Source organism: Natrix helvetica (assembly GCF_964273705.1).
Source record: "Natrix helvetica genome assembly, chromosome: 2".
Classification (NCBI taxonomy): Eukaryota; Metazoa; Chordata; class Lepidosauria; order Squamata; family Natricidae; genus Natrix; species Natrix helvetica.
In genome coordinates, this window is record NC_138552.1 from 274,040,651 (window position 1) to 274,067,719 (window position 27,069).

A 27,069-nucleotide genomic window follows, 5' to 3' on the forward strand; every position below is an offset into this window, starting at 1 on the left:
CTGAAGACGATTGACAGGAGACAAGATGCCTAATATCGTCAATGGAGCATGAGCTTAAAGCCTCAGGGAAGCAACTATCGACAATCTGGGAAAAATGATGTTCATTGGGTCATGAAGAAGCCACTGAACAACAGCAAGAGGATATGAGTGACAAAGCCTCAAAGCCACAAGTCTTTCACTTCTACATTTATATGTTCACACCCAACATCCTAATTCTTTTGGGAATCAGCAACATTATAAGGGATGCAGTGGCTCAATGGTTAAGACACTGAGCTTATCGATGAGAAAGATCGGCAGTTTGGCAGTACGAATTCCTAGCACTGTGTAACAGAGTGAGCTCCTGTTACTTGCTCCAGCTTCTGCCAACCTAGCAGTTCGAAAGCATATAAAAAGGCAAGTAGAAAAATAGGAGCTGCCTTTGGTGGGAAGGTAACAGCGTTCCGTGCGCCTTCGGCATTTAATCATGCCAGTTATATGACCACGGAGACGTCTTTGGACAGCGCTGGCTGTTCGTCTTTGAAACAGATATGACCACTGCCCCCTAGAGTCGGGAACGACTAGCACATATGTGTGAGGGGAACCTTTATCTTTAACATTATAAAACACAGAATAAGAACAGTAACTCCCAAAACTGAAGGTCCGAGATAAGTTTGGTCTGGTAATTAAGGGACCAGGTTAGAAAGTGGGAGACTGTGAGTTCAAGTCCCGCTTTAGCCATGACAGCCATCTGGGTGACTCTGAACCCAACCTCACAAGGTTATTGTGGGGGGAAACGAGGAGAAAGGCCTGTTGGATATGTTTGTCACCCTGAGATATTTGTAAAAATGATAAAAATGGGATACAAATCAAATGAACATTTACTGTCCCTCTTCCTATTTTTCTATCTGCACACCCTCACTTTCACCATTTCCATATACTTCTTTTTCCCTCTGTAAACATCTTTTTTATTATCTTAACCACTTCCATTCAGACACTTCTTCCATCTTCTTCGCTTTCATTTTTCTTTCCGTTTTCATTATAGGATCAAACCACTTTAACATACAGTAAGCCTTTCACACTTGTTTGTTGGTCCCTTTTGGTTTCAATCCATATTTATTTATTTCTATCCTGCCTTCATTATTTTTAGAAATAAGATTTCAAATATACAAACCCCTGCCTTCTTTTGGTGCTCACATTATCACATGGTATACAAAGGCATTGTCAACAAATCGGCATAATCTCTGCATTTTGAATATGGAAAGATAATCAATGTTTAGGGACAGTGGAATAGGTGCATGAATAGTAGCAATTGATGGGAACAGAGATGTAGCAATGATGGGACTTATAGATTGCTGGTTCCCTTTAGATTTTTTTTCCTGCCACTTGGAGGCAGTGCCAGCCTGCTTTTTTTAGCATAGTTTTCTAACTGCATGACTGTTCCAGTCTTCTTACTGTAAATCAATGAGATATACTGATTTCTACAACTTGCCCTAATTTCTAAAAGTGATGTATGACTGACCATCTATATGATATCTGTTGGAGATGACTGGGACAGCTATTTTTTCAGAATCTAACAGAAAGCCTTAGCAAAGACCATATATCATAGTGAGTGAGAGGGAGGGAGGGAGGGAGGGAGGGAGGGAGGGAGAGAGAGAGAGAGAGAGAGAGAGAGAGAGAGAGAGAGAGAGAGAGAGAGAGAGAGAGAGAGAGAGAGAGAGAGAGAGAGAGAGAGTTGCCCTGCACGCACACACACACACACTATGGGCCATATTACTGTTTATTGGGAGAGGAAGGGACTACAATGTGCAGGGAAATATTGCAACATTGCATCAGAAAAGCATCTAATCGCAATAGCACTTAGTGCTTTTACAGCTCTCTCTAAGCAGTTTACACAGTCAGCCTATTGCCCCCAACAATCTGGGTCCCCATTTTGTCTACCTCAGAGGGATGGAAGGCTGAGTCAACCTTGAGCCTGCTGAGATTTGAACTGCCAAATTGCAGGCAGCCGGCAGTCAGCAGAAGTAGCCTGCAGTACTGCACTCCAACCACTGCGCCACTGAGGCTCCTTTATCATTTATTTTGTTAGGACTTCGATTATTTGGGGGATAGGGGATTGGAAAGGAGATCTTTTCTGTCCGTTATCATATGTATTATTTTTCCTTTTATTTATTATATGTTCTGAAGTTATTTTCAAATACTTTTTAGAAAAATGCCAAGAAAGTATAAATATTTATGGTGTAAAAATAAATAATTGTGTTACACCAATAGCACTGTTCTATTAACAAATATTATGCCTCTGGGAGGGCAGGTGCAGAAGATACGATATAAATACCTGGGCTGCATATTGAATGATAGATGGGATTGTAGCATGGAGAGAAAGAGGAGGATGAACAGGTGGGGATAGCTTTTCAAGAATGAGTAAACCTGTTTGCTCTGGGACCTTAAGACTGGAGCTTCACTAGTCAGAAGTTGTTGTTGTCATGTACAGCAAATTATTTCATGTGGAATGGAAGATGAGTATGACTCAAATGACAATTAGTAGTATAGATGCCTTTGAAATGCAGATTCACAGAATACTTAAAATGTCATGGGTTGAAATGAGAGAAAGAATATCCTTCTTGTGAATACCAACAAGAAAAGGAAATTAGAATACTTATGACACATGCTATCCAACAAGAAACATCAACTACAGTTAATTATACAAGGAAAAATTCAAGGAAAATGTAGAACGTGTGTGGGAGAAAGAAATGACACACATCCTTGCTGAAAAAACATATTTGTGTTTTGACAGAAAGGCAACGGCTTTACGTTGGAGAGAAGCGTCAAAAGAACTTACAGCATTGTTGGATACCAATCTTTGTAGAAAAAAGCATTAAAAGAAGAAAGTGTGTGGGACTCAATTTTTGAAATGTGTCAGATCTATTCTAAAGATCAGATACCTTCCACACAAGTTCTTATTTCTGCTTAAAATGAATAAAAATTGGGGATATATTCTGGAGTATACACATAGACCTCAACTTACGATGACAATTGAACCCAATATTTTTGTTGCTAAAAGATAGTCTCCTGCTTGAGCAGAGGGCGGACTAGATGACCTCCAAGGTCTCTTCCAACTCTCTTATTCTGTTAATGAGACAGTTGTTAAGTGATTTTGTCCCCTTTAATGACCTTGCTTGCCACAGTTGTTCAGTGAATTCCTATAGTTATTAAGTTAGCAATACGGCTGTAAAGTCAATCTGGCTTCCCCATTGACTTTGCTTGACAGAGGGTTGCAAACTGTAATCACATGACTCCGGGACACTGCATCCGTCATAAATATGAATCAGTTGCCAAGTGTTTTAATTTTTATCATATGATTCTGGGGATGCTGCAATGGTTCTAAATGTGAAAAACAGTCACATTTTTCAGTGTCATCGTAACTCTGAATGGTCACTAAATGAACAGTTGTAAATTGAGGACTACCTGTACACAGGAAAGACGATTTTGAATTAAAAATCCTTTGAACTGTCAATTCTGTGTTTACTTGCAGCCGTAAGACCTTGTGAGCATTATATGCATGCAAACAACGAATGTTACGTTTATTCTGATACCGTTGTGAACATGTCTCTATGCATCTTGATTATTTCATGCTGGATTATGGATTTTATGCTGGGCTGCCTGAAGCACTAGCCATAGTGGAAAAACAAGATATTAAATTAAAGATGTCTCTTCTTGCCATCCAGCTAGCAGGCCAGAAATCTAGGGAGCAGGTTTCCTCCACAGTCAGGATTTTGATCATTTAGCTAGGTAGTTACCAAGAACAAATGCAATATAAATAGCAACACCTTTTTTTAAAAAAAATCTTTCTAAACCGGCAGAATGTGGAGGGAAATTACATAAGGGAACTCAGGACTCAGACTGTCTGCAGAATAACTCTTCGAAAAATCGACAGAACGGGACCATATCTGGTGCTGGGGGAGAGAGAGGCTGGCACAAGAGGATGCTTCCTCGTTTTTCAGAAGGGGGAGAAGGAAGCCGTGTGGTTTTCATGAGTGTATCATAAAGCAAGGTTGGGCTGTACAGTTTTATGTCGTTGCTAATAACAGGGCTCAGCCTCTTCAGAATGTGGATTTTTGGCTCATCTGCGCTTCCTTTAATGGAGTTATATTTGCTCACAGTGGGAGTTATCTTGCCCTGCTCCTCCTTGCTTTGTTGTCCCTTCCCTTTCCTTTGAGATGGCATGGGGGGGAAATGTAATTACTGGGTATACTTTTTCTTTCTGGGGCAGAGAGTGTCTTTTAATTTGCAGTGTAGGAGAAGGGTTTGCTTCTGAACCGCTGTGCTTCTGTTTTAACCCTTTCCCCCCTCTGACAAGGCCTGCCTTAGGGGATCTGCGTTGGCGCTTTCACGCTGTGCTCACGTCTGCTCCCCGGGTGTCAATTCACATTTGACTTTTTGACTTCCAGATCTTAATTTGTTGAAGCTCTCTGGGTGATGGCTTGAGCTGAAAAAATCAGGACTTTCTAATTAGGAAAAGGTGGCAGGTAGGTCAGCGTGGCCTGCGCCAACTCAGGAAGCTCAAACCGCTCAAAGAGCTGCTGATTCAGTTCTACGGAGGAATTATTGAGTCTGTCATCGGCACCTCCATAACTCTCTGGTTTGGCTCTATAACCAAACAAGACAGACACAGACTTCAGAGGATAATTAGTTCTGCAGAAAAAAACAATTGCTACCAATGTGTCTTCCGCTGAGGACCTGTATACTGCACGATATCTACAGACCCTTCATATCCTGGACATAAATTGTTTCAACTTCTACCCTCAAAACGACGCTATAGGGCACTGCACACCAGAACAACTTGACACAAAAACAGTTTCCCCCCGAATGTCATCACTCTGCTTAACAACTAATTTTCCCACAATGCTGTCAAGCTATTTACTAAGTGTCAGGCATGCCTCCTTCAATATCCAAAAAAAGAAAAACCTCAACTCCATGTTAATAGAGATAAAGTACTTTTACTAGATATGAAGTGAAAGCAGCTAAAAGGAAAGCAAGATCTGAGCCAGAAAGGCGGGAACATATACATATCAAACGTTTACCCAGCACCCTCCCACAATTCCCCAACCCATTGTCCAATCTGCAACTCCCTAAGGTGTCATGTGGGGTGCATCTTCAAACAGCCTCATCAAGTTGATATGCGAGACGGTTGGCCTTGACCAAGTCCAAATATCAGCCACCAGCACACGCAGAAGATGGTGAGAACAAGACTCCTCCAGTACAATATTATTCCCTTCCCCAATACCATGCCCCCCCCCTGTTCCTATGCCAGCCGAAAGTAAACAAGCGTAGCAAAGCAGCCATAAGCAAGTAACCAAAACAGAGGCTGACACTAAGACTGTATTCTTCTCTTCTTTCCTAGTATCTATCTCTCCCCACTTATGACTATAACCTTGTTGCTTATATCTTTCAATTTATATTGTCTTTATTTGTTTCCTAGTATGATTTGATAGCTTATTAGTAACCTTGACTATCACTAAGTGTTGTATCTTTTTATTCTTGATGAATGTATTTTACTCTCCTTGTGTTCACTGAGAGCATATGCACCAAAGACAAATTCCTTGTTTGTCCAGTCATACTTGGCCAATAAAGAATTCTATCTATTCTATTTAAAGAATTCTAAAGTCCTTAGTTGATCGGGGACTTTGACTGATTCCTGTTACCAAGGGTTTTAAATCCTCTCTTTTAATTCTTCTTTTTAAAATAGACGTATAATAATGGATTTGTTTCTGAAAAGCAGAGACATTAGGGGTGCTGAACAACTTCCTAATTTAGGAGACATTTCTTTACATTAAGAGCAGGTCAGCAGTCAAATCAGTTACTAAACACCTATTAGACTTGGTGGGTTGATCACGTCCATCATGTCAATGGCACATAAATGGGTATTTTATCTATGATGAACCAAGAATGAAGGCAAATATACAGTAGGTGTCCCAGGATAATGTTGCAAGATCCAATCCGGTTCAGTCATTGGGACCGGAGGCTTTGTCTTTCGAGCTTTTGGATTCGTGCTGGAGCCCACCCTCAGGGAACTTAGCTCTAGCACAAGGGTGTCAAACTGGTGGCCCATGGGCTGGATGCATCACACGCAGTCCACATCCACCCCAATTCCACGAAAAGGGAAAATGCCACAAAACGTCATATGACGTGGCGAGTTTGACACCCATGCTCTAGCACAGGAGTCAGCAACCCACGGCTCTGGACCCACGTGTGGCTCTTTCATCCCTCTGCTGCATCTCCCTGTTGCCGCTGGCTCCACAATTGATAGGGCTTTTGGTTAGGACAAGTAGAGGAAAAAGGATGCCATGCTAGGGCAGACTCTGGTTGCCTCCAAAATTGAAAGAGGGGCTTCCGGTTACAACCTTTGCGGCTCTTTGCGTGTTTAAGGTTGCCGACCCCTGCTCTAGCAGAACGAACCATCCCAAAACTGGTCTTTCAGGTTCTCCAGTGCTGTATTCGTGGCCTCTATAACTGAGCCCGGCCACACATTTCTTTCACTTGATATTTGGGGGGCTTAATTCTGCCTGTGCGCTGCCTTCCATATTTTAGAACACATGACGTCAGAGGGCCTATTTTGCTGCAGAAATTGGTGATAAAATGGAAGCAAATAATGTTAAGTCTTGTTAATACTGTCAGGCATGTGGTAGGAGTTTGACAGGCCCAAATTAAGTCCTGGATTTTTTTCCCCTCTTGTGCAGCCCAGCCTTTCTCATCTTTTTTTTCAGATTTGCTGGCATTCCTTTGTATGCTGAATTTCAGAGGCATGATTCATCTTGTCTGATGGCTCTTGCTCTGTTGTCAAAATAATGTGCATGTTGTCCTCTTTATATTAATGCAATCTTTGTATTGAGGGTATGAGTGCTCTCCTTTTGACGGCAACGATACTAAATCCATCGCACGCCGCATTTGGGATTAAAATGTGTCCTCCACCCCCCCACTCTGAACCTTGAATAGGAGTGAGGTAAGGAAGTGTGACACTTTAAATGCGCCTCCTCTGCCTATGTATTTGGAAATAGTACTGACCTATTTTAAGTGCAATGTTGAACCACAGGCATTTCTGCTTGGCCTGGTAATATTTGCAGCTTAACTCTTAAGCATTTCCAAGTTGCTGCCTTAAGATTTAGAATGAAAGAATGAACTGGAAGGGACCTTGAAAATCTTCTAGTCAGCCCCCTGCTCAAGTAGGAGAACCTATACTATTTCAGATAGGTGACTGTTTTGACCCTGGGTGTCAAACTCGGTACGTCACGTTGATGTCATGTGACGTATTTCAACATATTTTGCCTTCGCAGAGATGGGGTTGGGGTGGCCCGCGCGTGATACATCCAGTCTGCAGGCTGCCAGTTTGACACCCCTGGTCTAGATTCTTCTAAATACATCCAGTGATGAAGTGCCCATGATTTCTGGAGGCAAGCAGTTCCACTAGTTAATTGTCCTGTTAGGAAGTTTCTCCTTCATTCCAGGTTGTTTCTCTCTTTGATTAGTTTCCAACCTTTGTTTCTTATCCTGCCCTCTGGTGCTTTGGAGAATAAGTTGACTCCCTCTTTGTGGCAGTCCCTCAAAAACTGGAATACTGCTACCATGTCACCCCTAATTCTTCTTTTCTTAGACTAGCCAAACCAAAATCCTGCAGCCATTCTCCATATGTTTTTTAGTCTCCAGGCCTTTGATTATCTTAGTTGTTCTTCTCTGAACTTTATCCAAAGTCTCAACATCTTTTTTGTAATACGGTGAGCAAAATTGGTTGCAGTAATCCAGGTGTGGTCTTACTAGAGTTTTATAAAGCTCTCAACATTGTCCCACTGGACATGTGCAAATTGTTTCCTCTTCCATTGCAGCCAACATTCATGCATACTTAAGGAGTTGTGGGAAAAGGAAAGCCGTCCAATATTTTAAAATGGTTGCACCAAGTAGACCACCAACTATCCCACCATTTGGCAGATAAAAATTTCTCATCGCTCTTGTCTCTATGTTAGAAGGAAATGAAAAAATGGACATGCAGGTGAGGGATGAGGTGTCAAAACAGTCAACATGGCAACTACACAATTGAAGTGTAGTTCCACTCCCACCCCCTTTTAATGTGTGCGCTTACATAGCATGTAAAAAAGGATAGGGCTTTAATTATTGGCTTGCGGCTGCTACCTTGAGGGTTTTATTTTATCACCCTTCTGCTCCATGGACATCCTTGAAGTATTAAGATTTCTATACCAGACAGCTGTTCAAGTTTGTTTATTATTTCCTGCCATTATTTTTACAAACAATTCAAGGCGGCATACATATCCAACTCACTTTCCTCCTCCTATTTTCCCCACAACAACAATCCTCTGAGGTGAGATGAGTTGAGAGAGACAGACTGGCCCAAAGTCACTCATTCAGTTTTCATGGCTAAGGTGGGACTAGAACTTATGGTCTTCTGGTTTCTAGCCTGATGCCTTAATGTATAGGAATAGGCCTAAAGAAAAAAGTTGACAGGATATTATTGAAAAGTTGGGCATGAGCTGCAGTCCTGGAGAGACCAGCTGATCCTATTTATGCCTGCTTATCCTTGGTGCTTCCTGCTGTTAAGTAAGGGAAGAATGATTATCATTCTTCAGGCATCTCTGTTTCTAAACAGATGGATATGGATATGGTTTTTCAATGTCCATGTACAGTATGCAACTAATGAGGTATTAACAAAGTACTAAAAAGTACTAATTAGTAAGGTACTAAAGGTATTAGTGAGGTACTAATAGCACTCTATAAAGCTTTAAGACCACACCTAGAATACTGCATCCAGTTTTGCTCACCACACTATAAAAAAGATGTTGAGATTCTAGAAAAAGTGCAGAGGAGAGCAACCAGGATGATTAGGGGACTGGAGACTAAAATATATGAAGAACAGTTACAGGAACTGGGCATGGCTAGTCTAGTGAAGAGAAGGACCAGGAGAGACATGATAGCAATCTTCCAATATTTGAGGGGCTGCCACAGTGAGGAAGGGGTCAAGCTACTTTCCAAGGCACCTGAAGACCAGACAAAGAATAATGGATGGAAACTGATCAAGGAGAGATTCAACCTAGAAATAAGGAGAAATTTTCTGACAGTGAGAACCATCAACCAATGGAACAGAAGTTGCCTTCGGAAGTTGTGGGAGCTTCGTCACTGGAGGCTTTCAAGAAGAGACCGGACGGCTATCTGTCAGAAATGGTGTAGAGTCTCCTGCTTGGGTAGGGGGTTGAACTAGATCCCTTCCAACCCTGTTAATCTAACCTAACTGCAAGCATCCTTGCATTGCAGCCTTACATTTCATAAATTGTGCATAGATTTCATTCTGTTGTTAACCAAGCAGGAGGACAATTAGCATTCAGTTAGGCAGGAGCTGTTGTTGCAAAGCCAAGTCACACATCTGGCAGAGGAGAATCTTCTGGCAGTTTATTGTGGGGAAGACTTGAGCACTCTGCTCTCTTAAAATGAAACTTGCTGTTATGGGCCTATCATTGTTTTTCATCAGAGATTTTGGGTGAATTGCCAATCCCCTCCAGTTTTTTATCAATGCAGTCAGAGTGTTGTTGGGTTGTTGTGATTTAGAGGCTGAATGTTCAGATCTCCCATTTAATGTTTTAGTCTTTGGAGGTACAGAAACTGCAATGCAAAAAGCAGCAAATCTATTGCTCACAGCTAGAATTTGTAGATGATGTCATCCAAAGCTTCTATAAAAGGCCAAACATCAGTAAGTGAACATTACAGTTCTCTGGCAATGACCTCACGTTGGCCTGTAGGAAGGAATAAAGGAACTGCAGACAAAGACTGATTTCACCATGATACAGTTGAGTTGGAACTTACAATTGCATAGAATAGGTTAGCCAAAGTGAAATATTTTTAATGTCACAATCGATAGTGTCCTGGCCTCCTGATTTTTATGATAAATCCTTCAAGATAATCTTGAAGTTATAAATCCAGTTCAAGTTCAGAATGCAAAACCATTGTGCTGGAGGATCAGCATGTGAATGAGCAAGGAAATCACAAGTTGGGCTGATATCAAATGCAAGGGATATTTTTACAGCAAGGATGACCTTCACAGATCAGTTTTGTTCCAGTTGCTTTGTCATGCCCAAGTTGCTCCCCAATTATCAGAAGTATCTGATCTCACTGCTAACCGTGATCAAGTCTAGTTATACTGGGCAGGATAATATGGAGGGGCATTATAAAATTCAACTGATCATCAATAAAGGTGAGGATTCTACAAGTTTCCATCTTGTGCTTTTATGTCATTAGAAGATGAAAGTGCCTCCAGAACAGGCTAGATCTCTTCATGATCTAGATCAGGTCCTTGGTCCAAGCAAAGATGGTGGGATCTTTTGCTGACTCAGCATAGCTTGCAAATATGGTATTTGGCTGTTAAGATGTCTTCTCCTGGTGGTCTTCTTCATCTAAGAATGACTTTTAAGATAGGACCATGAGAAATTGATAGGCAAGTGGACTGAGAAAAAGAGAGGGGCTGGGCTCAACTCATCTCGTGAATTCTGTGTCCACTGGAGATTTGAATCTGAATTTCACCAGTCCAAATCCAATACCTTAACCTCAACACTACATATGCTGTGTGTAGTGCTGTTGATGCCATTAATGCTGTTAATTCATTCAACAATGCCTAATTGGTTCATCAATTAGTATGACATTCAGCAACTGTTTTGCTAATAGCCACAATTTAATGGAAGTAATTTTTATTATGAGCACCTCCAGTATACTACCTCCTCCAGATTTTCAGCTCTTGGCTTTGTCTTTTCAACAGCAGAGTTCCTCAGTCTGGATGAATAGCAGCCATAACCAACTGATCAATACACCGCTGAATCACACTATGAACGCACTATAACATCTACCCCCAGCTTCTGGTTGCCAGTTTTGAGCCATATTCCTCCACCACACCTATGAAAGGAAAACGCTATATTGCAAGAGTATAAAAAAAATAATTAGTAATATTCACCTTCCAATCAATGCAGATATCAATGATGCTATCAACCTATTAGGACTGTCAGAAACTGACTGGAAAACAACTTTAATCTGCTTCACGCTTGGATGTAGGAATGATCCTTTATTGCTCCTCCAGTGTGTCACAACATTCCCTGCTTTACAGCTGAATCAAAAAGATTCAATCTATCTCGTAAAACCTAGTCAATCCTCAATAGGATTAGGACTCAACATGGCAGGTGCACTAGCCTCATCCATAAATGGGAAAAGCGCTCCCCTTCGGAATAGTAGTTGCGATGCGGAGTAGTGCCCTCCGAGCACATATCAGGGAAACCCCAGAGACTTTCTGAGACTTACTGTATGTAACTCCATCACGTATTGACTGTATAAATAGTCTACCTTTGCATTTGTAAATAGAGTAGATAGTTTCATATTTGCTCATTGAGAATGTAATTGTGATGTGCTTTTTAACACTTTTGCCATATGCTACGTAAATGATCACCTCCTTTAGACTGCTTCTTGCTCTAAAACAAGGGTTTTAATTTTTTTTGGTACCCTGAATGCCCCTGAAAGTTTGGGGAAACTTCAGAAGAAATAAATTTAAATGGATAATATGCCATCCAAAAATGCACAGATATGGGTTGTATTAGAAAGGAAACTATATTGGTCAAATATGTTTATAAAAAAGTTAAAAAACAACAAATGTATAGTAATGTGTGCTTTTTTACTCATCTCTTAAATCAATAACAAGACAATATATACTGTTTTAAGGGCATAAGAATTTTAGATAGTGAGATAGCTTAAACTTAACACACATTTTTGGAGTCTGCAGACCATAAATCATTTTGCCAACATACATTATTGTATTAAAAGCTAAATTTCAGTTAGAGGTTAAGGAAAATGAATTGTTATAATTTTCAAATCCATGTTCACAGATCCCCTAAAAACAGACCTCCAAGGGATCCACGGACCCCCAATTAAAGACTTTGACTTTAATTTGTCCCCTTTCCAATGGTATGACCTCAGCGTAAGCAAAGCATACTATACGGAGAATAGAACTTCCCTTTGATCCTGTTGCTCTAGGGTGGTCTGGCATTTTTCCAGGAGTTAATCTTCTGAACTGGAAACAGTTTGTGGTATACAGGGAGTGGTGCCCATTCTGAAACAGACTTGTCTCATCTGGAATACCATCTTGAACACCACAAATTTCTGTTTTGGCGAACTAACTTTTACAAAATAACTGGACCATTGACAAAATAGTATAGTCCAGAAAAGGAACTGAAGTATAGCCTTTGTACATCCACATTTCTACGTACTACTAACAATTGTGTTCCCATACCCTCTAACTATGATTTACAGGTGCAGCTGTGGGTTACAGGTGCGAGTGGATGAAACTTGTCTTATGACGATTGCCTGGTTCATATCACATACCAAGATAATGATTGTATTCATATATATGAATATTTGTTATTAGTTGTGAAGTGGTCTCCGTGAGTTGTGACCCCATGGACAACGTTCCTCCAGGCCTTCCTGTCCTCTACCATCCTCTGAAGTCCATTTAAGCTCACGCCTACTGCTTTGGTGACTCCATCCAGCCATCTCATTCTCTGTCGTCCCCTTCTTCTTTTGCCCTCAATCTTTCCCAGAATGAGGCTCTTCTCCAGTGAGTCCTCCCTTCTCATTAGGTGGCCAAAGTATTTGAACTTCATCTTCAGGATCTGACCTTCTAAAGAGCAGTCAGGGTTGATCTCCTCTAGGAGTGACCGGTTTGATTGCTTTGCAATCCAAGGGACTCGCAGGAGTCTTCTCCAGCGCCATAGTTCAAAGGGCTCAATTCTTTGGCGCTCAGCCTTTCTTATGGTCCAACTTTCACAGCCATACATTCTGATACAGTCATACTGGGAATATAAATATATGTTCAATTTCAGATCTAGTGGCTGAATTCACATGTTTAAGAGATAGCCACTTTCCAGTTTATTGATCAATCACTACTGGCTGTTTGTACATCACATGGTGTCATAGTTTACTTGAGTAACAAATGGTTAGATTTGCACATTGTACTACATGATCAGTTAAGTTACTGCTTATTAACCATGGTAAATAACTTACAAACAACCCACTAAACTAAATCAAAACCCCATTATGGTTTAGCATATGTGATCAAATTGGCATCAGATTTGGATTGTCGTAGCTGAACCCAATAGGGACGTAGTGGCTCAGTGGCTAAGACACTGAGCTTGTCGATCGAAAGGTCTCGACAGTTTGGCGGTTTGAATTCCTAGCATCGCGTAACGGAGTGAGCTCCCGTTACTTGTCCAAGCTTCTGCCAACCTAGCAGTTCGAAAGCATGTAGATGAGCACCGCCCCCTAGAGTTGGGAATGACTAGCACAGATGTGCGAGGGGAACCTTTACCTTTACCTTTTAAGTTGAACCAAACTGAAGGACACCAGTATTTTTTTCTTTCCTAGCATTTTCTAGTAAGTGCAGGGTTCGCTTTTAAAAGGTTTTTTTTAAATCAACTGAATATGGATCCATTGGTTGCAACAGGAATTAACTGAAGGGTTTTTCACCCAGGTCTGACATTATTGTGGGTGAGACAGAGTGACTGGCCCAAAGTCACCCAGCCAGCTCTCATAGCTAAGGCATGACTAGAACTCAGTCTCCTAATTTGTAGCCTGGTGCCTTAACCATTTAACCAAACCTGACAACAGATTGGGAAAGATGAATGCTGAGCACTGACCTGAATGCTCAGTTTAGAAAGGGACTGTTCATAGGAGAAATCCTCAAGCCTCCAATAAAAAGAGAACAATTAAACAAACAAAACACAACCATATTATAGGGGATGGGAGATACCCTCTTGAAAGTGCCAACAGTCAACAATATTGTCCACAATGGATTTGCAGTGTATTTCAATTTTATTTATTAGATATATACCCTGAAGTTCATATTGATCAAGGCAATGCACACAATCCTCTATTATTTTCCTCACAACAACAGAGACTGGCCTTAAGAACCTTTAAGGTATGGCAGCTTATTTTGGTTGTAGGATTAAACTGTCCTTTTGTGGTTATACTAGTGTGTGTGTGTGTGTGTGTGTGTGTGTGTGTGTGAGAGAGAGAGAGAGAGAGAGAGAGAGAGAGAGAGAGAAGGGAGGGAGGGAGGGAGAGATTTTCATAACATCCCATTGTCAAGGACAGCCAATTGCCTGAGCCAGTATCCAGAGTCCTGAAAACACATGCCTTATAATGCCTTATAATGCCTTATAATCAGCTGGTTACACTTGGGTCAAATAATTATTATCTATTAAATTTGTTTGCCACCCTTCTCGCCACAAGGTGACTCTGGATCGCTTACAATATTAAGCTCATGATTTGCCCAGAAGCTCATGCCCATACTAGCCTTTCTCCAACTAATTAGACTACTTTCTCCAAGTAATGTGTGTGTGTGTGTGTGTTGACCACACACACAAAGTGGTCAATGCCTGGAATGCACTACCCAACTCTGTTGTTATGTCCTCAAACCCCCAAAACGTTAACCTTAAACTGTCTATGGTGGACCTCACCCCCCTTCCTAAGAGGTCTGTAAGAGGGCCTGCATAAGCGCACCAGTGCGCCTACCATCCCTGTCCTACTGTTCCCATTTATTTGTACTCCTTTCTTATGTATATATTTATACCTGCTTATACTTATATGTTATATTCATACCTACACTTGTTTTCTCATACAAGCTTGACAAACCTAGATAGATAGATAGATATTTATTTTATTTATTTATTCTTCACATTTCTAGACCGCCCCCTCTCCCAAAAAAGGAGATAGATAGATAGATAGATAGATAGATAGATAGATAGATAGATAGATAGATAGATGTAGGTAGGTAGGTAGGTAGGTAGGTAGGTAGGTAGGTAGGTAGAGATAGATAGATAGACAGACAGACAGACAGACAGATAAATGCACCAGAGGCTACCTTGTGGTGCAAAGCTTTAGGCCAAGACCAAAGACAAGACCGGTGTAACAAGGGACAAGACAGAGCCCAGCCAAGGGACCGTGGCCTGGGTCGCAAAGGGCTCTCCGCCACCCTGAGATGGGAGAGGAGGGCCGCTTTGGGACGCAGCCCCCCCACTTTCGTCCCCCCACCACCCAGGTTCCTTCCTCGGCCGGCGGCGGCGCTTTGCTGCAGTCCCGGAACCTCGACTCAATAACCAACCCGCGCGCGCGCCCCCCATTCCGCCACCATTTCCATGGAAACCGCCTGAGCCACTTCTTATTGGAGGGCTGGTAAGAACCCGGGTCGGGCGCTCCTGGCTCGGCGGCGGCTTCTCGTTTCCAAGCCCTGAGGAAATTCCGCTCCAGCCGGTTGGGGAGCCAAGGCGCCCGGTTGGCCCCGAAGCCGGTCCCCGGAGGGGGAGGGGGGTGCGACTGAGCATGAGGCAGCCGTCCGGCCGGACGAAACCTCCGTAGCCCGGCAGCAGCACACAGGAGAACGAGGCGGCGGCGGCGGCGGCTGCCCGGAGCTCAAGGAGCGAGAGTGTGCCGGCAAAAGGTGCCTGGGCGCCGAGGAGGAGCGTCCGCCAGCGAGGGCATAAGCGGGCTGGAGCCCTGGACCTTTTGTACAGAGCGGAACGCGAGGGACGCCGCTGCCGCCGCCGGCTCCTCCTCCTCCTTCTCCTCCTGCCAAACCAGTGACAGCTCAGCAGGCGAAGGACGCGCGAGCCGAGCCCCTCTCGCCGAGGAGCCCCGCCGCCAGGTCCTTCCACTCCGGCGGGGAAGCCGCTGCGGCAGCTCCGCTCTTTCCCCTCCGAAGGCTGCCTGGGCTGGGGCGCTGGGATGCCAGCGCGGGTCCCCGAGTCCCGTGGCAGCGTCAGCCCGCGCGCCCCCAAGCCCGCCGCCGGTCTCGCTGCGGTAATCGCTGCTCCCGACTCCTCCTCCTCCTCTTCCAAGCCGAGTCCGAAGGGAACGTCGCCCCCGCTGCTCCGCGCCGAGAGATGAGGAAGAGGCAGGACTGGGGGAAGCCCAATGCGCAGCTGATCCAGGACTGGGCGCGGAGCAAGCCCGGCGACGGCGCGGCTGAGCCCGGAGGGCACATCTCGGTGGGAGCAGCTATGCCGGAAAGTGCCGGGAGTCCTGGCGGAGCCGAAGGGACCCAGACAGCCCTGGAGTTGGAAGTCCCGTCTCGGGGAAGCTCTCCGTGCTCGGAGCAAATGCCCGGCACCACTGAAGAGGTGTATCCTGTCGAAGGGTTAGAAGGCTGTCCGGGGGAGGCACCGGTGCAGGTAAGGGGGTGGGTCGTCTAGTGCTTGTGGTGCTCCGTCACGGGAAAGCAACGGTTGGTGTGCGATGTCCCGAGGAAGATCTTCCATGTTCAAAGGCAGTCTATCCCTGAAAGTGTAGGAGGATGCCAGACTTGTGACATTTCAGAAGCGCTTGGTTTGCCTTCAGATAGGAAGCGGTAGGTTTGTTTCTGCCTGCGGAGTTTCCCTGCCTTCCTGTCTATCTGGGCAAAATAGTCCCGGCTCCGGCTGATAGCTGGGAAATGCCTCACAACGCTAAAGGGTGATGGTGGCAGGTAATTTAGAGCATCTTTTGCGATGTATGAGATGCAAAAGTTCATTATTTTTTTAGAGCGTATAGAGAGGATTGGTTCACTGATTGCCTCTCTGTCTCTCAAGGTAATTTATTTTAATTGCAAGTGCTGAAGCCAAAAATAGGACCTGGAAGCCTTTGGATCTTACTAGGAGTAGGAGGTGAAGGATTGCTGTTGGTTGCTGCTGGAAACGGAATGCTGAGGATGGAGTAGATGGACCCTGTCGTCTGATCCTGTGTAGCTCCTCCTAGGTTGCTCTCACTTTACTCTGGATTTTCTGCCCTTGGCAACCAATGCAAAATGATAACCATCTTCTTTTTCATGGGCAGTGGGGTGTCTTCTTGTTACAAATCCATGGCTGCAAGGAAGGAGGTGGCAAACCTTCTAGGCAGACGTTAAGGAGGAACCATATTTCCCACATGGCACACCAGCTGCAGCACCCTTGCCATTTAAAAACCCCATAAGAAGGATCTTCCAAGGCTAGAAGAAGCCCCTATTTTCTGGAGAAGCTAAAGCATGGCAAAGATGCAGCAGTGCCCATTAACTAGTATGGCTACATGCAGTTGACTTGTTCAGAAACGATGTACTTAATGGATGGGAAAGCAGCAGTAGGAAGGATAATCTGAGCTTGATGCCTTGCTGGTAAGACCTTTTTGCAAGCATCCAGCGGCTACACCTGGTTGGGTTTATTAATTTATGTATTAATATTTATTGCTAGCACATTGTCCTTTGGATGGGGTAGGATGCAATCCATAAAATAAGTGCGGTAAAACACAGCAATGACCGTACTAACATAATCAAGAGACACAGATGTTGACAAGAATCAACAGGGCATTTACCAGACTGAGGTTATTAAGTTCCAAATGATGGAGTGAAAAGTCTTTACTTGTTATAGAAATGTAAGCAAAGTGGCTATTAGCCTGGTCTCCAAGAAGGGGTGTTTGTTCTGGGGTTGCATAACAGAAGAGGTCCTTTTCTATGCCCCCACTTTTCCTAACCTTGAGGTGCCAAGGAGGAACCACCCTAAAGGTGGTTTTCAGGCTTGCATATACTGGGACAGAATCTCCCTCTTAATAGTGGGTTCCTAAACTGTTTAGGGTTTTTAATGTCAATTAGGAAAATGTCGAACATATGACCGGTTAGCATATGAACAGTCAGGGCAGTTTGCTTTGAACTGCTAGTGTTATTCAGCATGCTAAACCCAAAAGCCGGGTTAACAGCATGCCATTTTTTCTGCATTTTCTCTGCAATACCCAAATAAATACATCACATTACAGTTTAATATAATGAATTGAATTCATTCAACATGCTGAACCCCAATCTATAAGCCCCCCTCCCCGATTTTAACCTAATTTGTGCAGACTCAGCTATTGAGAAACGAGGAGCTGGATCAGATGAAGAAAGAATCCTTTTGATCGGATGTGGCCAAATTCCTCTTATATTCTTCTGTGCTAATCATATTTTGTTTTTATCTGCTCCACTAGCAGACTAGCCAGAAACACCTATGAATGATCCGTTTCAAGTGAATGAGATTAGTAAAACGGATAGGGCTGTTTCCATTTACTGCTATCTTCTACATGCTGAAATGAAGGTGTGGGAGGGTGCCTCAGCCCAACCTACCTCACAGGATTGTTGTTCTGGAGAAAAATAGGCAGAAAATATGCTATGTATTCCACTGAGACTCCTGGAAGAAAGGGAGGATGTAAATGCAAAACCTCATTTGATATGTAGGGTTTGAATCTATCTATATTTTGTAATGACTAGTAAAATTTTGTAAGGTATATATGCAAATCTACCTTCAAAAGTGTTCCTTTTATTATCTCAGTTGTTTCAAAATACCCTTTAGTAAGCTGTTGTTATTATTACAGAAGGTATGTACACGCATCAAAGCTTGGTGAAGAATGGCTAGATGAAATCAGGGCTTCTCCTTAGTCATTACGTTATCCCACTTATTGGTGGTGGGGGAGCTATGTTTGCTTTAAGGTGACTAGGAGAAAGAAGGGTGAATTTCAGAGTCCTAAATCAGATCTCCTGCTTATCCACCCCCCCTTCTGAATCAGAAACCACAAAGCAAAACTCAACAAATCCAATGGATCTAAAACAATTTGCACACATCTGTGCTTATACTGCCTACTTTTGGGAGTGGCTCTACTTCAGGGTCTCAGTTACAGGAAGAACTTTCTAAGCAGAAGCATCTTGGATTTAGCCCCAACCCTTTTGTAAAAACGGTGATCTAGATCCACCCCAAAATGCAACATGTTTTGCTATTTATGTGATTTGGACTGTTATGAGGAGAGCAAAGGCTATTTTTATATTCCCGAGAAGCTTACTGCATTGGATGCTGTTTAATAAGGGGGAAATAGTCTGGATTCCTTGCAATTACAATGGTGACACACAAAAGAGGCGGGGCCCTTGAGTGATCCCTGCATTGGATCAAAGCACCCTGGTTTTTAATGAGCCCCTTACCCCTTGATTTTAATTTAGCTCCATGCTGTTCTATAAATCAAGGCATTATTTTTAATTGCTGAGAATGCTTCCTTGGTCTTCTAGAAAGTGGTTGCATACTGAGGGTATCTAGCTGGGTATAATTTCCTGATAGGATTTCAGTCCCTCTTTAGTTTTAGAAATCTAGCACAATGAAAAATCTGGGATAAATAAGGAGAATTTTACTTTAGATTCCTGAAATAGGGACTTTCTGATCTGTGTTATCATTCATGATTCCTTCAACATCTAGTACTGCACATTTTAGATCAAGTAACATGTTGCACGGTGCTTACCAATTGATCAAGCTGATACCCCACCCATCTCTCACACATACATGGGAAGCCGGCAGAGAGTTGATCTAGCCAGACCTGGGAAGCTGGCCACTGTTCCTGCCCTGTGGAGCAACATCCCCACCCTCACCCCCCCCCAAATCTGTATGGTCCTGAGCTGGCTGACCTTTAAAAAGGTCTTGATATTGTGTGAGCCAGTAATGTTCATGTTTATGTGAATTTTGATCCTGTGCTATGGAGTCTCTTATTTTGTATGTGTGTGGTAGGGGTGTGTGTGTTTCTGGATTATTATTTTTTTACCATTTTTAATGTTGTTAGCTACCTTTAGATATATGGGCAGTCATAAAGGTAAAGGTTTCCCTCACACATATGTGCTAGTGGTTCCCGACTCTAGGGAGCGGTGCTCATCTCTGTTTCAAAGCCGAAGAGCCAGCACTGTCCGCAGACGTCTCTGTGGTCATGTGGCCGGCATGACTAAATGCCAAAGGTGCACGGAGCACTATTAAGGTGGTTTCTATTTTTCTACTTGCATTTTTTACTTTCGAACTGCTAGGTTGGCAGAAGCTGGGACAAGTAACAGGAGCTCACTCCGTTACATGGGTGCTAGGGATTAGAACCGCCGAACTGCCGACCTTTCTGATCGACAAGCTCAGTGTCTTAGCCACTGAGCCACCATGGCCCCTATGGGCAGCCATAGTGACTGAATAAAATAAAATAAAATAAAATAAAAATCTCTGGATTTCAGTTTTTCACTATATTGTATACAGTATTCTGGCTTCAATGAGAGAGCGAAATTTGTTTCCAAGCTAAGAAGCCATCAGATACTTTTTTTTTAGCAGCCCAGAAGAGAAGGAATGAAAGAGATACTTAGTGGTGCCCGAGGGCAACAGAAACCCTGTTCTTACAGGTGCATCCTAGTCTCCCTTTGAACGGGTTTTAGAGAAGCTTCCTTTGAATTCATAGATGCTACAATGGGAGACGTTTCTGCATGAAAAGTGGCTATTAGCCTATCCATGGGTGTGGGTCAGGTCAACTTGCTTTGCATTTTGGTTTCTCAACTCTGCTTTTGAAAGGTCCAACTCTACAGATTAGAATGCATTCTGACACTGAGTTTTTTAATTGCTTCTCTTAATATTTGTTTTTTTAAAACAATTATTTACTTATTTGAATCCCACCTTTATTATTTTAATAAATAACTAAAGGCAGTGAACACATCCAACATACCTTCCTCCTATTTTTCCCACCAGCACAACAACAATGTGTGATGAATTAAGTCAGGGGTGTCCAAACTTGGGAATTTTAAGACTTGTGGACTTCAACTCCCAGAATTCCCCAGCCAGCATGGCTGACTGGGGAATTCTGGGAGTTGAAGTCCACAAGTCTTAAAGTTCCCAAGTTTGGACACCCCTGAATTAAGTGGTTGGTTAAGGTCACCCAGTTGGCTTTTATTGCTAAAATGGGATTTGGTCTTCTGCTTTCTAATCTGGCACCCAAACTGGCTCACCACTTTAATCCCACCTGTATTAATTTTATAATAATTTAAGGCGGTGAACCTATGTAATGCTCTTTCCTCCTCCTAATTTTCCCATAGCAACAATCCTGGGTTGGGCTGAGAGGTTTGCTTTTTTCTCTTAAATGCTTTATTTTCTGGTTAAAAAGAATAAAAAGGGGGAACGTGGTGGGAAAATATGGAAGGATTGTAAATCCAAGGCATAACTTTTGCTTTGAAGTTATAGTTTGATTTGTGCTAGGTTAAAATGTAATTTGTAGTTCAGTATTTTATGGAGATCCAGCCATTGTGTTAGCATGTTGTGTGAACAGCCTGGGAGAATATGGCAAGATGATTGAGGCTATTTAGGGTTATTTACACAACTAAGTTGGATATTAAAGTCTCCCATTTTCTATATTTGAACAAACCACCGAGTCACAAAACCAAACCAACTTCCAAAGTAACTGAGTTTAACATTTTTAATGGATGGTATTGCTGGGTGTTTATCTGATGTGTTCAAGTGTGACTGCCCATTCATGCATGCAAATATGTGTCACAAACAAAGGAAGGGTTTGAGCACTAGAACATAACTCAGGTTGCTGCAGTCAAGTCATTGGATGGACCAAATTGAACAGAGCATCTTGATCGTGGATCGGCTTTGATGGAGTGGTCCCATTATGTGAAAAACAGGATGGGACAAGGCTTTCGTTCCCCTTCTTCCTAGGTCAGTTCAAAAAGAGACCAGAACAAAAGCTAGCTCATATAAAATTTAAGCTTAATTAAAAAGATATTTGCTCTGCACATGTTTACTGATTTTTCTTGTCAAAGTATAAATCATTGACAATTTTGGGAGGAGTTATCAGGGTCATACCAAGCTTTCGGAGAAGCCCAGGTTGCGAACATGTGCTGTGTATCACTGTGCCCTTAAAACGTAAGGCATTTTTTAAATCCCACCTTTATTATTTTTATAAATAACTTAAGGCAGAAAATGAGAAGCATTTGAAATGTAGATTTACAGGTGGCTGTTGCCTATAAGTTGGGTTGACAAAATCAGGAATGAGGAGGTGATAAACTGCCTGGGAAAGCCAAGGGAGATCATCAAAACCATAAAAAAGTGAAAGAGAATATTTTGGAGATATGATGGGACACCTGGAAAAATACAGCATACTTCACTTAATCCTCCAAGGAAAGATCAAAGGCAAATGAGGTCCAGGCAGAGGAAGAACATCATGGCTTCAAAATCTAAGGGGACTGATTTGGACAAAACTCAAAAGCACTTTTTCATGCAGCTGTTGATAAAAATAGGATCGCCAACATGATTGCCAATATCCAATGACAGATATGGCACAAGAAGAAGAAGAAGGCAGAAAACATATCTAATACTCTTTTCTCCTCCTATTTTCCCCACAACACCAACCCTGTGAGGTGGGTTGGGCAGAGAGAGTAACTGACCCAAAGATCCAGGTGAAGTTGCATGCCTAAAACAGGACTAGACTCACCAGCTCACAGGTTTCTAGCCTGGTGATGCCTTCACCACGAGACCAAACTGGCTCTCTTAATTGTTTTCTGGTGGAAGAAGGAGGGCTAATAGGAGTACTGAAAAAAACTGAACAGTGAAATAGTAACTTCTTTTTAAGATGTTCCCTTTGCCTTTACATGGGCCATTTTTGAATGTAGAGAATCTATTTTCAGCTACCATGGGTAGGTATACAGCAAAGTTGAAGATGGCCAAATTATCTCTTTCTTCTTGAGATCAGCAAGGTGGCTTTGGAAGTTCAGAAGGAGTGGCTGAGAGACATGTTTTTCTCATTAATTGCTCATCTTGTTTATGTTTTTGCTATTTAAACTGTACTCAGTTCCTTGTGCTACAAAGTGTGTATTGTTTGGCAGCAAGAGAGGCACCGTGAAAAACGGAGCAGTGTCACAAAATAACATCCATAGTTATAACAATGATCTTCCAGCATCCCCCATCGTGATAGATTCTGTGCTTCCACACTGGAATTACATAGCCGCCTCCATGTCAAAGATGAATGGCAAAGCAGTGCTGTCTTCAAACCTAAAGAATTGTCTATATTAGATAAAACCAGAAAAAAAAGCATTGTTCCAATAACCAAATTAATTGTAGGATGTGAGTGCCGCCTGCGTATTCAATATGATCTTATGCAATGAGGACAAAAGGAAGTTGAGCTTAATAATTTCACTAATGAGATGTTCAGATACTTAATGACTACCTTGTTGATGATCTCAATAATGAAAAATAGTGAGTCAGCCTTTCAGACTTTGGAAGGACAATCTATGGACCTGAGTCCACCCCTGGAGCATTTAAACCAGTGTTTTTCAACCTCAGCTGCTGAAGTCGAGAAACAACGGCTTAAACAGAGGTTCGATGGTCATCTGGAGGAATGCAATAGTAATGGATTCCTGCCCTGGGTAAGAAGTTGTAATGGATGATCTCCAATGTCCTGTCCAAACTGATGTTTGATTATTCTCTGATTCCAATAGGCTTACCTTCCCCAGTAAAAATCCAATATTGCTTGGAGTATGAGCAGCCAGTGCTGCGGAGAGAAAAACAATGAATGTTGCTCTTACAAAATATGTATTGGAACTAAACTCACATACAAATCAGCTAGTATGGCCAAACCCTGACTGGGAATTACACATCTGGAAGCATGTGATAGGCCCATTTGTTGCTTTCTCAGTAACTTCTTTTTACTTGCTTTGGGGCAATGCCAGATCACAAACCAGCAGAACTTTGGAACCGATCCAATAAGACTCTTCGTATGAGTAAATGTTATTGAAGTATAGTCTCTCCTTAATATCATGACTCCGATGTTGATTTATGTAGAAGAGAGGAACTTAAAGATCTTTAATGTGGGAGTGAGCCTGTGGTCCAACTCAATATCCATTGATATATTTCTTCTCTTACAATATCTAATAATCTTTTTGCAATATAGTATCATTTGATCAGTACAGCAATTTGTGATTATTGATTCCACAGATTGATACAGCACTGGACAATCTGTTTTCCCTCACATTTTCCCAGACATATACTGTATATTGGAGGCTGCATGCCAATAGTGAGGGATGATCCCAGCTCAATAACAAAGGGGGAGATGAGATTGAAGACTCAGGAAAGGAGTAGCAGGATCCAATCTGGGTTGATCACCGGGACCAGAGGTTTTCTTTTCTGAGCTTTTGGAATTGTGCTGGAGCCCACCTTCACATATTTCTCTGTGGTCTTTGAGATATTCTCTCTGTGTGTGATATTTATGTGATGTGTAGCTTTTTAGATGTAGGTTGGGGTGTTGATGGCTGACTATTAAGTGGTTGGCTGTTATTTCCTTATGCTGCCAAGCCCGCTCCTCCTAAGTACTTGATAAACTAGTGGTAAATCAGCACTCCTGTTGATTGACCATTTCCCAGGCTTCAATCACTTCCATGGCTGTGTTTATGCTTCTTTGTCCAACAATCTTAGCTGCTGCAAAATTGAATGTATGTCCATGCTTATTTCAATGTGAGGCTACCAATGAGTTTGAGTCTCCTCATCTAACCTCTCGCTTGTGTTCTTGCAATCTGGTGGTTTGCTTCCTCCCTGTCTGTCCTACATAGTCACAAGGGCAATCTGGGGATCTGACAGATAACATTGGAAGTATCTCCCACCTCCATGCAATCTTTACAGTGTATAATTTGGCCTCTTATGGTAACCTTTGGCCACAGAGCAGCCCAAAGTAAACAGATAAGTGCCCTGAGGATGGCCTCCAGCAAGAGTCTGAAAGCTCAGAAGACAAAGCCTTTGGTCCCATTGACAGACCCAGATTGGATCCCGGGACACGTATATTCACCTTCATTCGGCAGTAATGAAGAAATGCTTAAAGACATATGCATATTGGTGAGGAGATAAAAAAAAAAAGGAAGGACTTGGGGAAATGTTTTAGAATCCCCGGGGAGGAGTTAGACGGGGAGACCTCATGGAGCAGGTAGAGAAACTTCTGGGTTCCAGGCTTATCTCAAGGAGCAGCAACCCGCCATAAATCTGAAGGCAAGGGTGAAGGATCTACAATGCATCATCGTTTGCATCCTGCACAGATCCGCCATACGGTAAAAGAGGTTGCTCGGCGATGTGCCCCAGATTTGTAGTCTTAATATGTCAGCTTGATTCATTCTCTTTGGGATGTCTCCACTTTCCAGAATCAAATGACCTATCCTCTCAGAGAAGCCAATTACTCCTCATTCTGTGAGATTCAACCTTGAATGCAAAGCAGTGTTTTTAAAGCCCTTAGTCGATTTGCAGGGAACATTCGTTGCTCATAGAAAAAGAATTCAAACAGACGGGTGGCTAAGGGAGGATTGAAAACTCAACTGGCTGCCTTAAGTGCACCACGCTTTGCTGGAACGGCATGAATTTAATTATATCTGAGTTCTTCAAAGATTTTGCAAGGAGTAATTCCTGCTAGGCTACAAAATGATAGTATTTGGTATGCTGCTGAATCACAGAGATTGCCTAGGGCAGAGGAGCACAACCCAGAGCCTGAGGGCTGCTTATGACCTCCAAGAAACCTATGTATATCTTTTACCCCCACATGTATCCCTAGCCTAGATGCTCCTTTTCTTCACTCAACCCATGCCTCCTACTGAAAGAATAAAAATCATACATGTCAATCATACATGGTGTTTGCACACCATGAATATTACAGTTCTGTTTACCCAACAAGCATAAACTGGCCATTGAGTTAATTAATGCACTTTCATAATATATGGAATCATAACTTCATATGTTGTCTGGGCATCCATAAGATGCTAAGCTATAAATTAAACTAGCTGATTAGTGACAAGCAAGATTAGAATGCTTTGAGAATACACTTGCTAAGTCTTGATCTGACCTGGTTATTATTTATTTAGTGTATGGCATATCATACACGGACTAGCAGTATAAATTAACATTTCAACTAGATTAGTAGAACCCAATAAAATATAAATGTCAAAAAGATCTATGTTCAAATGCCAATGTCTAGGCCATCTAACCATTGGAGCGCAGCATTATTTAAAAAGTCAGATATATACCCCCAGTTTACAGCTGGTCATGATGTGATCTACCGTTTGACATGGCACCCAGCAATCACACCGAGGGGAGGTTGCTATGCCCCATTTATGCAGAATCCCAGCAGACACCATGTGAGATATGAATCCCATTTATATTGTCCATTGCTGACATGGTAGTTCAAAGCCTGGCACCTTTTTTGTGGGGTCCCAAAGATCCTTTTTGAAGAGGCAACTGGACTTTGTGCTTTTTCTTTGAAGATGTTTCACTTTAGCTCTGCTGAAGAAGCTTCTTGGATGAGAAGTGAAACGTCTTCAAAAATCCTCCAGATAGTTCAGTTGTCTCTTGAAAAAAGCACCTTTGGGACAACCATGACTTGGATGACTGATATTCTCCATAAAAGTTTTTGTGGAGGTCATTTATATGTCTTCCTATAACTGAACAGTCAACGACCCATTTAGCTTTCCATTGGGAATTGATGTTAACGTTCTTGGGCAGATGTTGTGCATGTGCCAGTGGGGGCTTCTGGATTTGAGTCTTCAGGCTGATAGGTGAGAGGGTTGGCATGAACTGGTAGGAGCAGAGGTTGGTTCCTGCCAGTTCTAACCTCTTCTATAGAAGAGGTTCCACAAATCTACAATGCTGTTTAGAACTGGTTCCAGCTCCCTCCCCCCACCCGTCCGCACATCTTCAAAATGAAGAGTGAGAGGAGGAATTCTGGGAGTTGAAGTTCACAAGTCTTAAAGCTGTCAAGTTTGAACATCCCTGGGTTTTTTTTTCTAAAGGGTTAGGGGTTCAAGGGTCTTGTAACTTGACAGCTTTAAGACTTGCGTGCTTCAAATGCCAGAGTTTCTGAGCCAACATTTTGGTTGCTAAGCAAGAGCATTGTTAAGTGAGTTTCACCAGATTTTATAAGTTGGCCACGCCCACCCAGTCACATGGCTGGCAAGCCACTCCCACAAAGCAGGCCACACCCACAGAAGAGGTTCTAAAAAAATTTGAAACCCACAACTGGGTAGGAGTGACCATGAATACATCCCACGGGTAAGAGTGGTGGTGCAACATTCCATTTAAGAGCTACCTCCTCTAAATTGGACAGCTGTCAATCTCCTTAACCTGCTTGCTGGAGCATTATAAGAGGTAAAGTCCTACATCCCTGCAGGGAATAAACTGAGAAAATGTTGCTTTATTTATACTCCTAAAAATGAAGGGGAAATGCTGTTAG

General features: G+C 42.5%; 1 protein-coding gene across 4 annotated transcripts in view; it reads left to right on the forward strand.

The window, feature by feature from the left end:
* The first annotated feature begins 15,302 nt into the window (after positions 1 to 15,302).
* Positions 15,303 to 27,069, forward strand: part of TSPOAP1 (TSPO associated protein 1) — an 84,253-nt gene continuing 72,486 nt past the window's right edge. For 3 of the 4 annotated variants that reach the window (XM_081942393.1, XM_081942394.1, XM_081942395.1), the window contains exon 1: positions 15,303 to 16,232. In XM_081942393.1, the coding sequence (XP_081798519.1) occupies positions 15,945 to 16,232 (288 nt within the window). In that variant the 5' untranslated portion in view covers positions 15,303 to 15,944. Of the gene's footprint in view, positions 16,241 to 27,069 lie in introns of all 4 variants that reach the window. The other variant, XM_081942396.1, reaches the window with a different exon arrangement.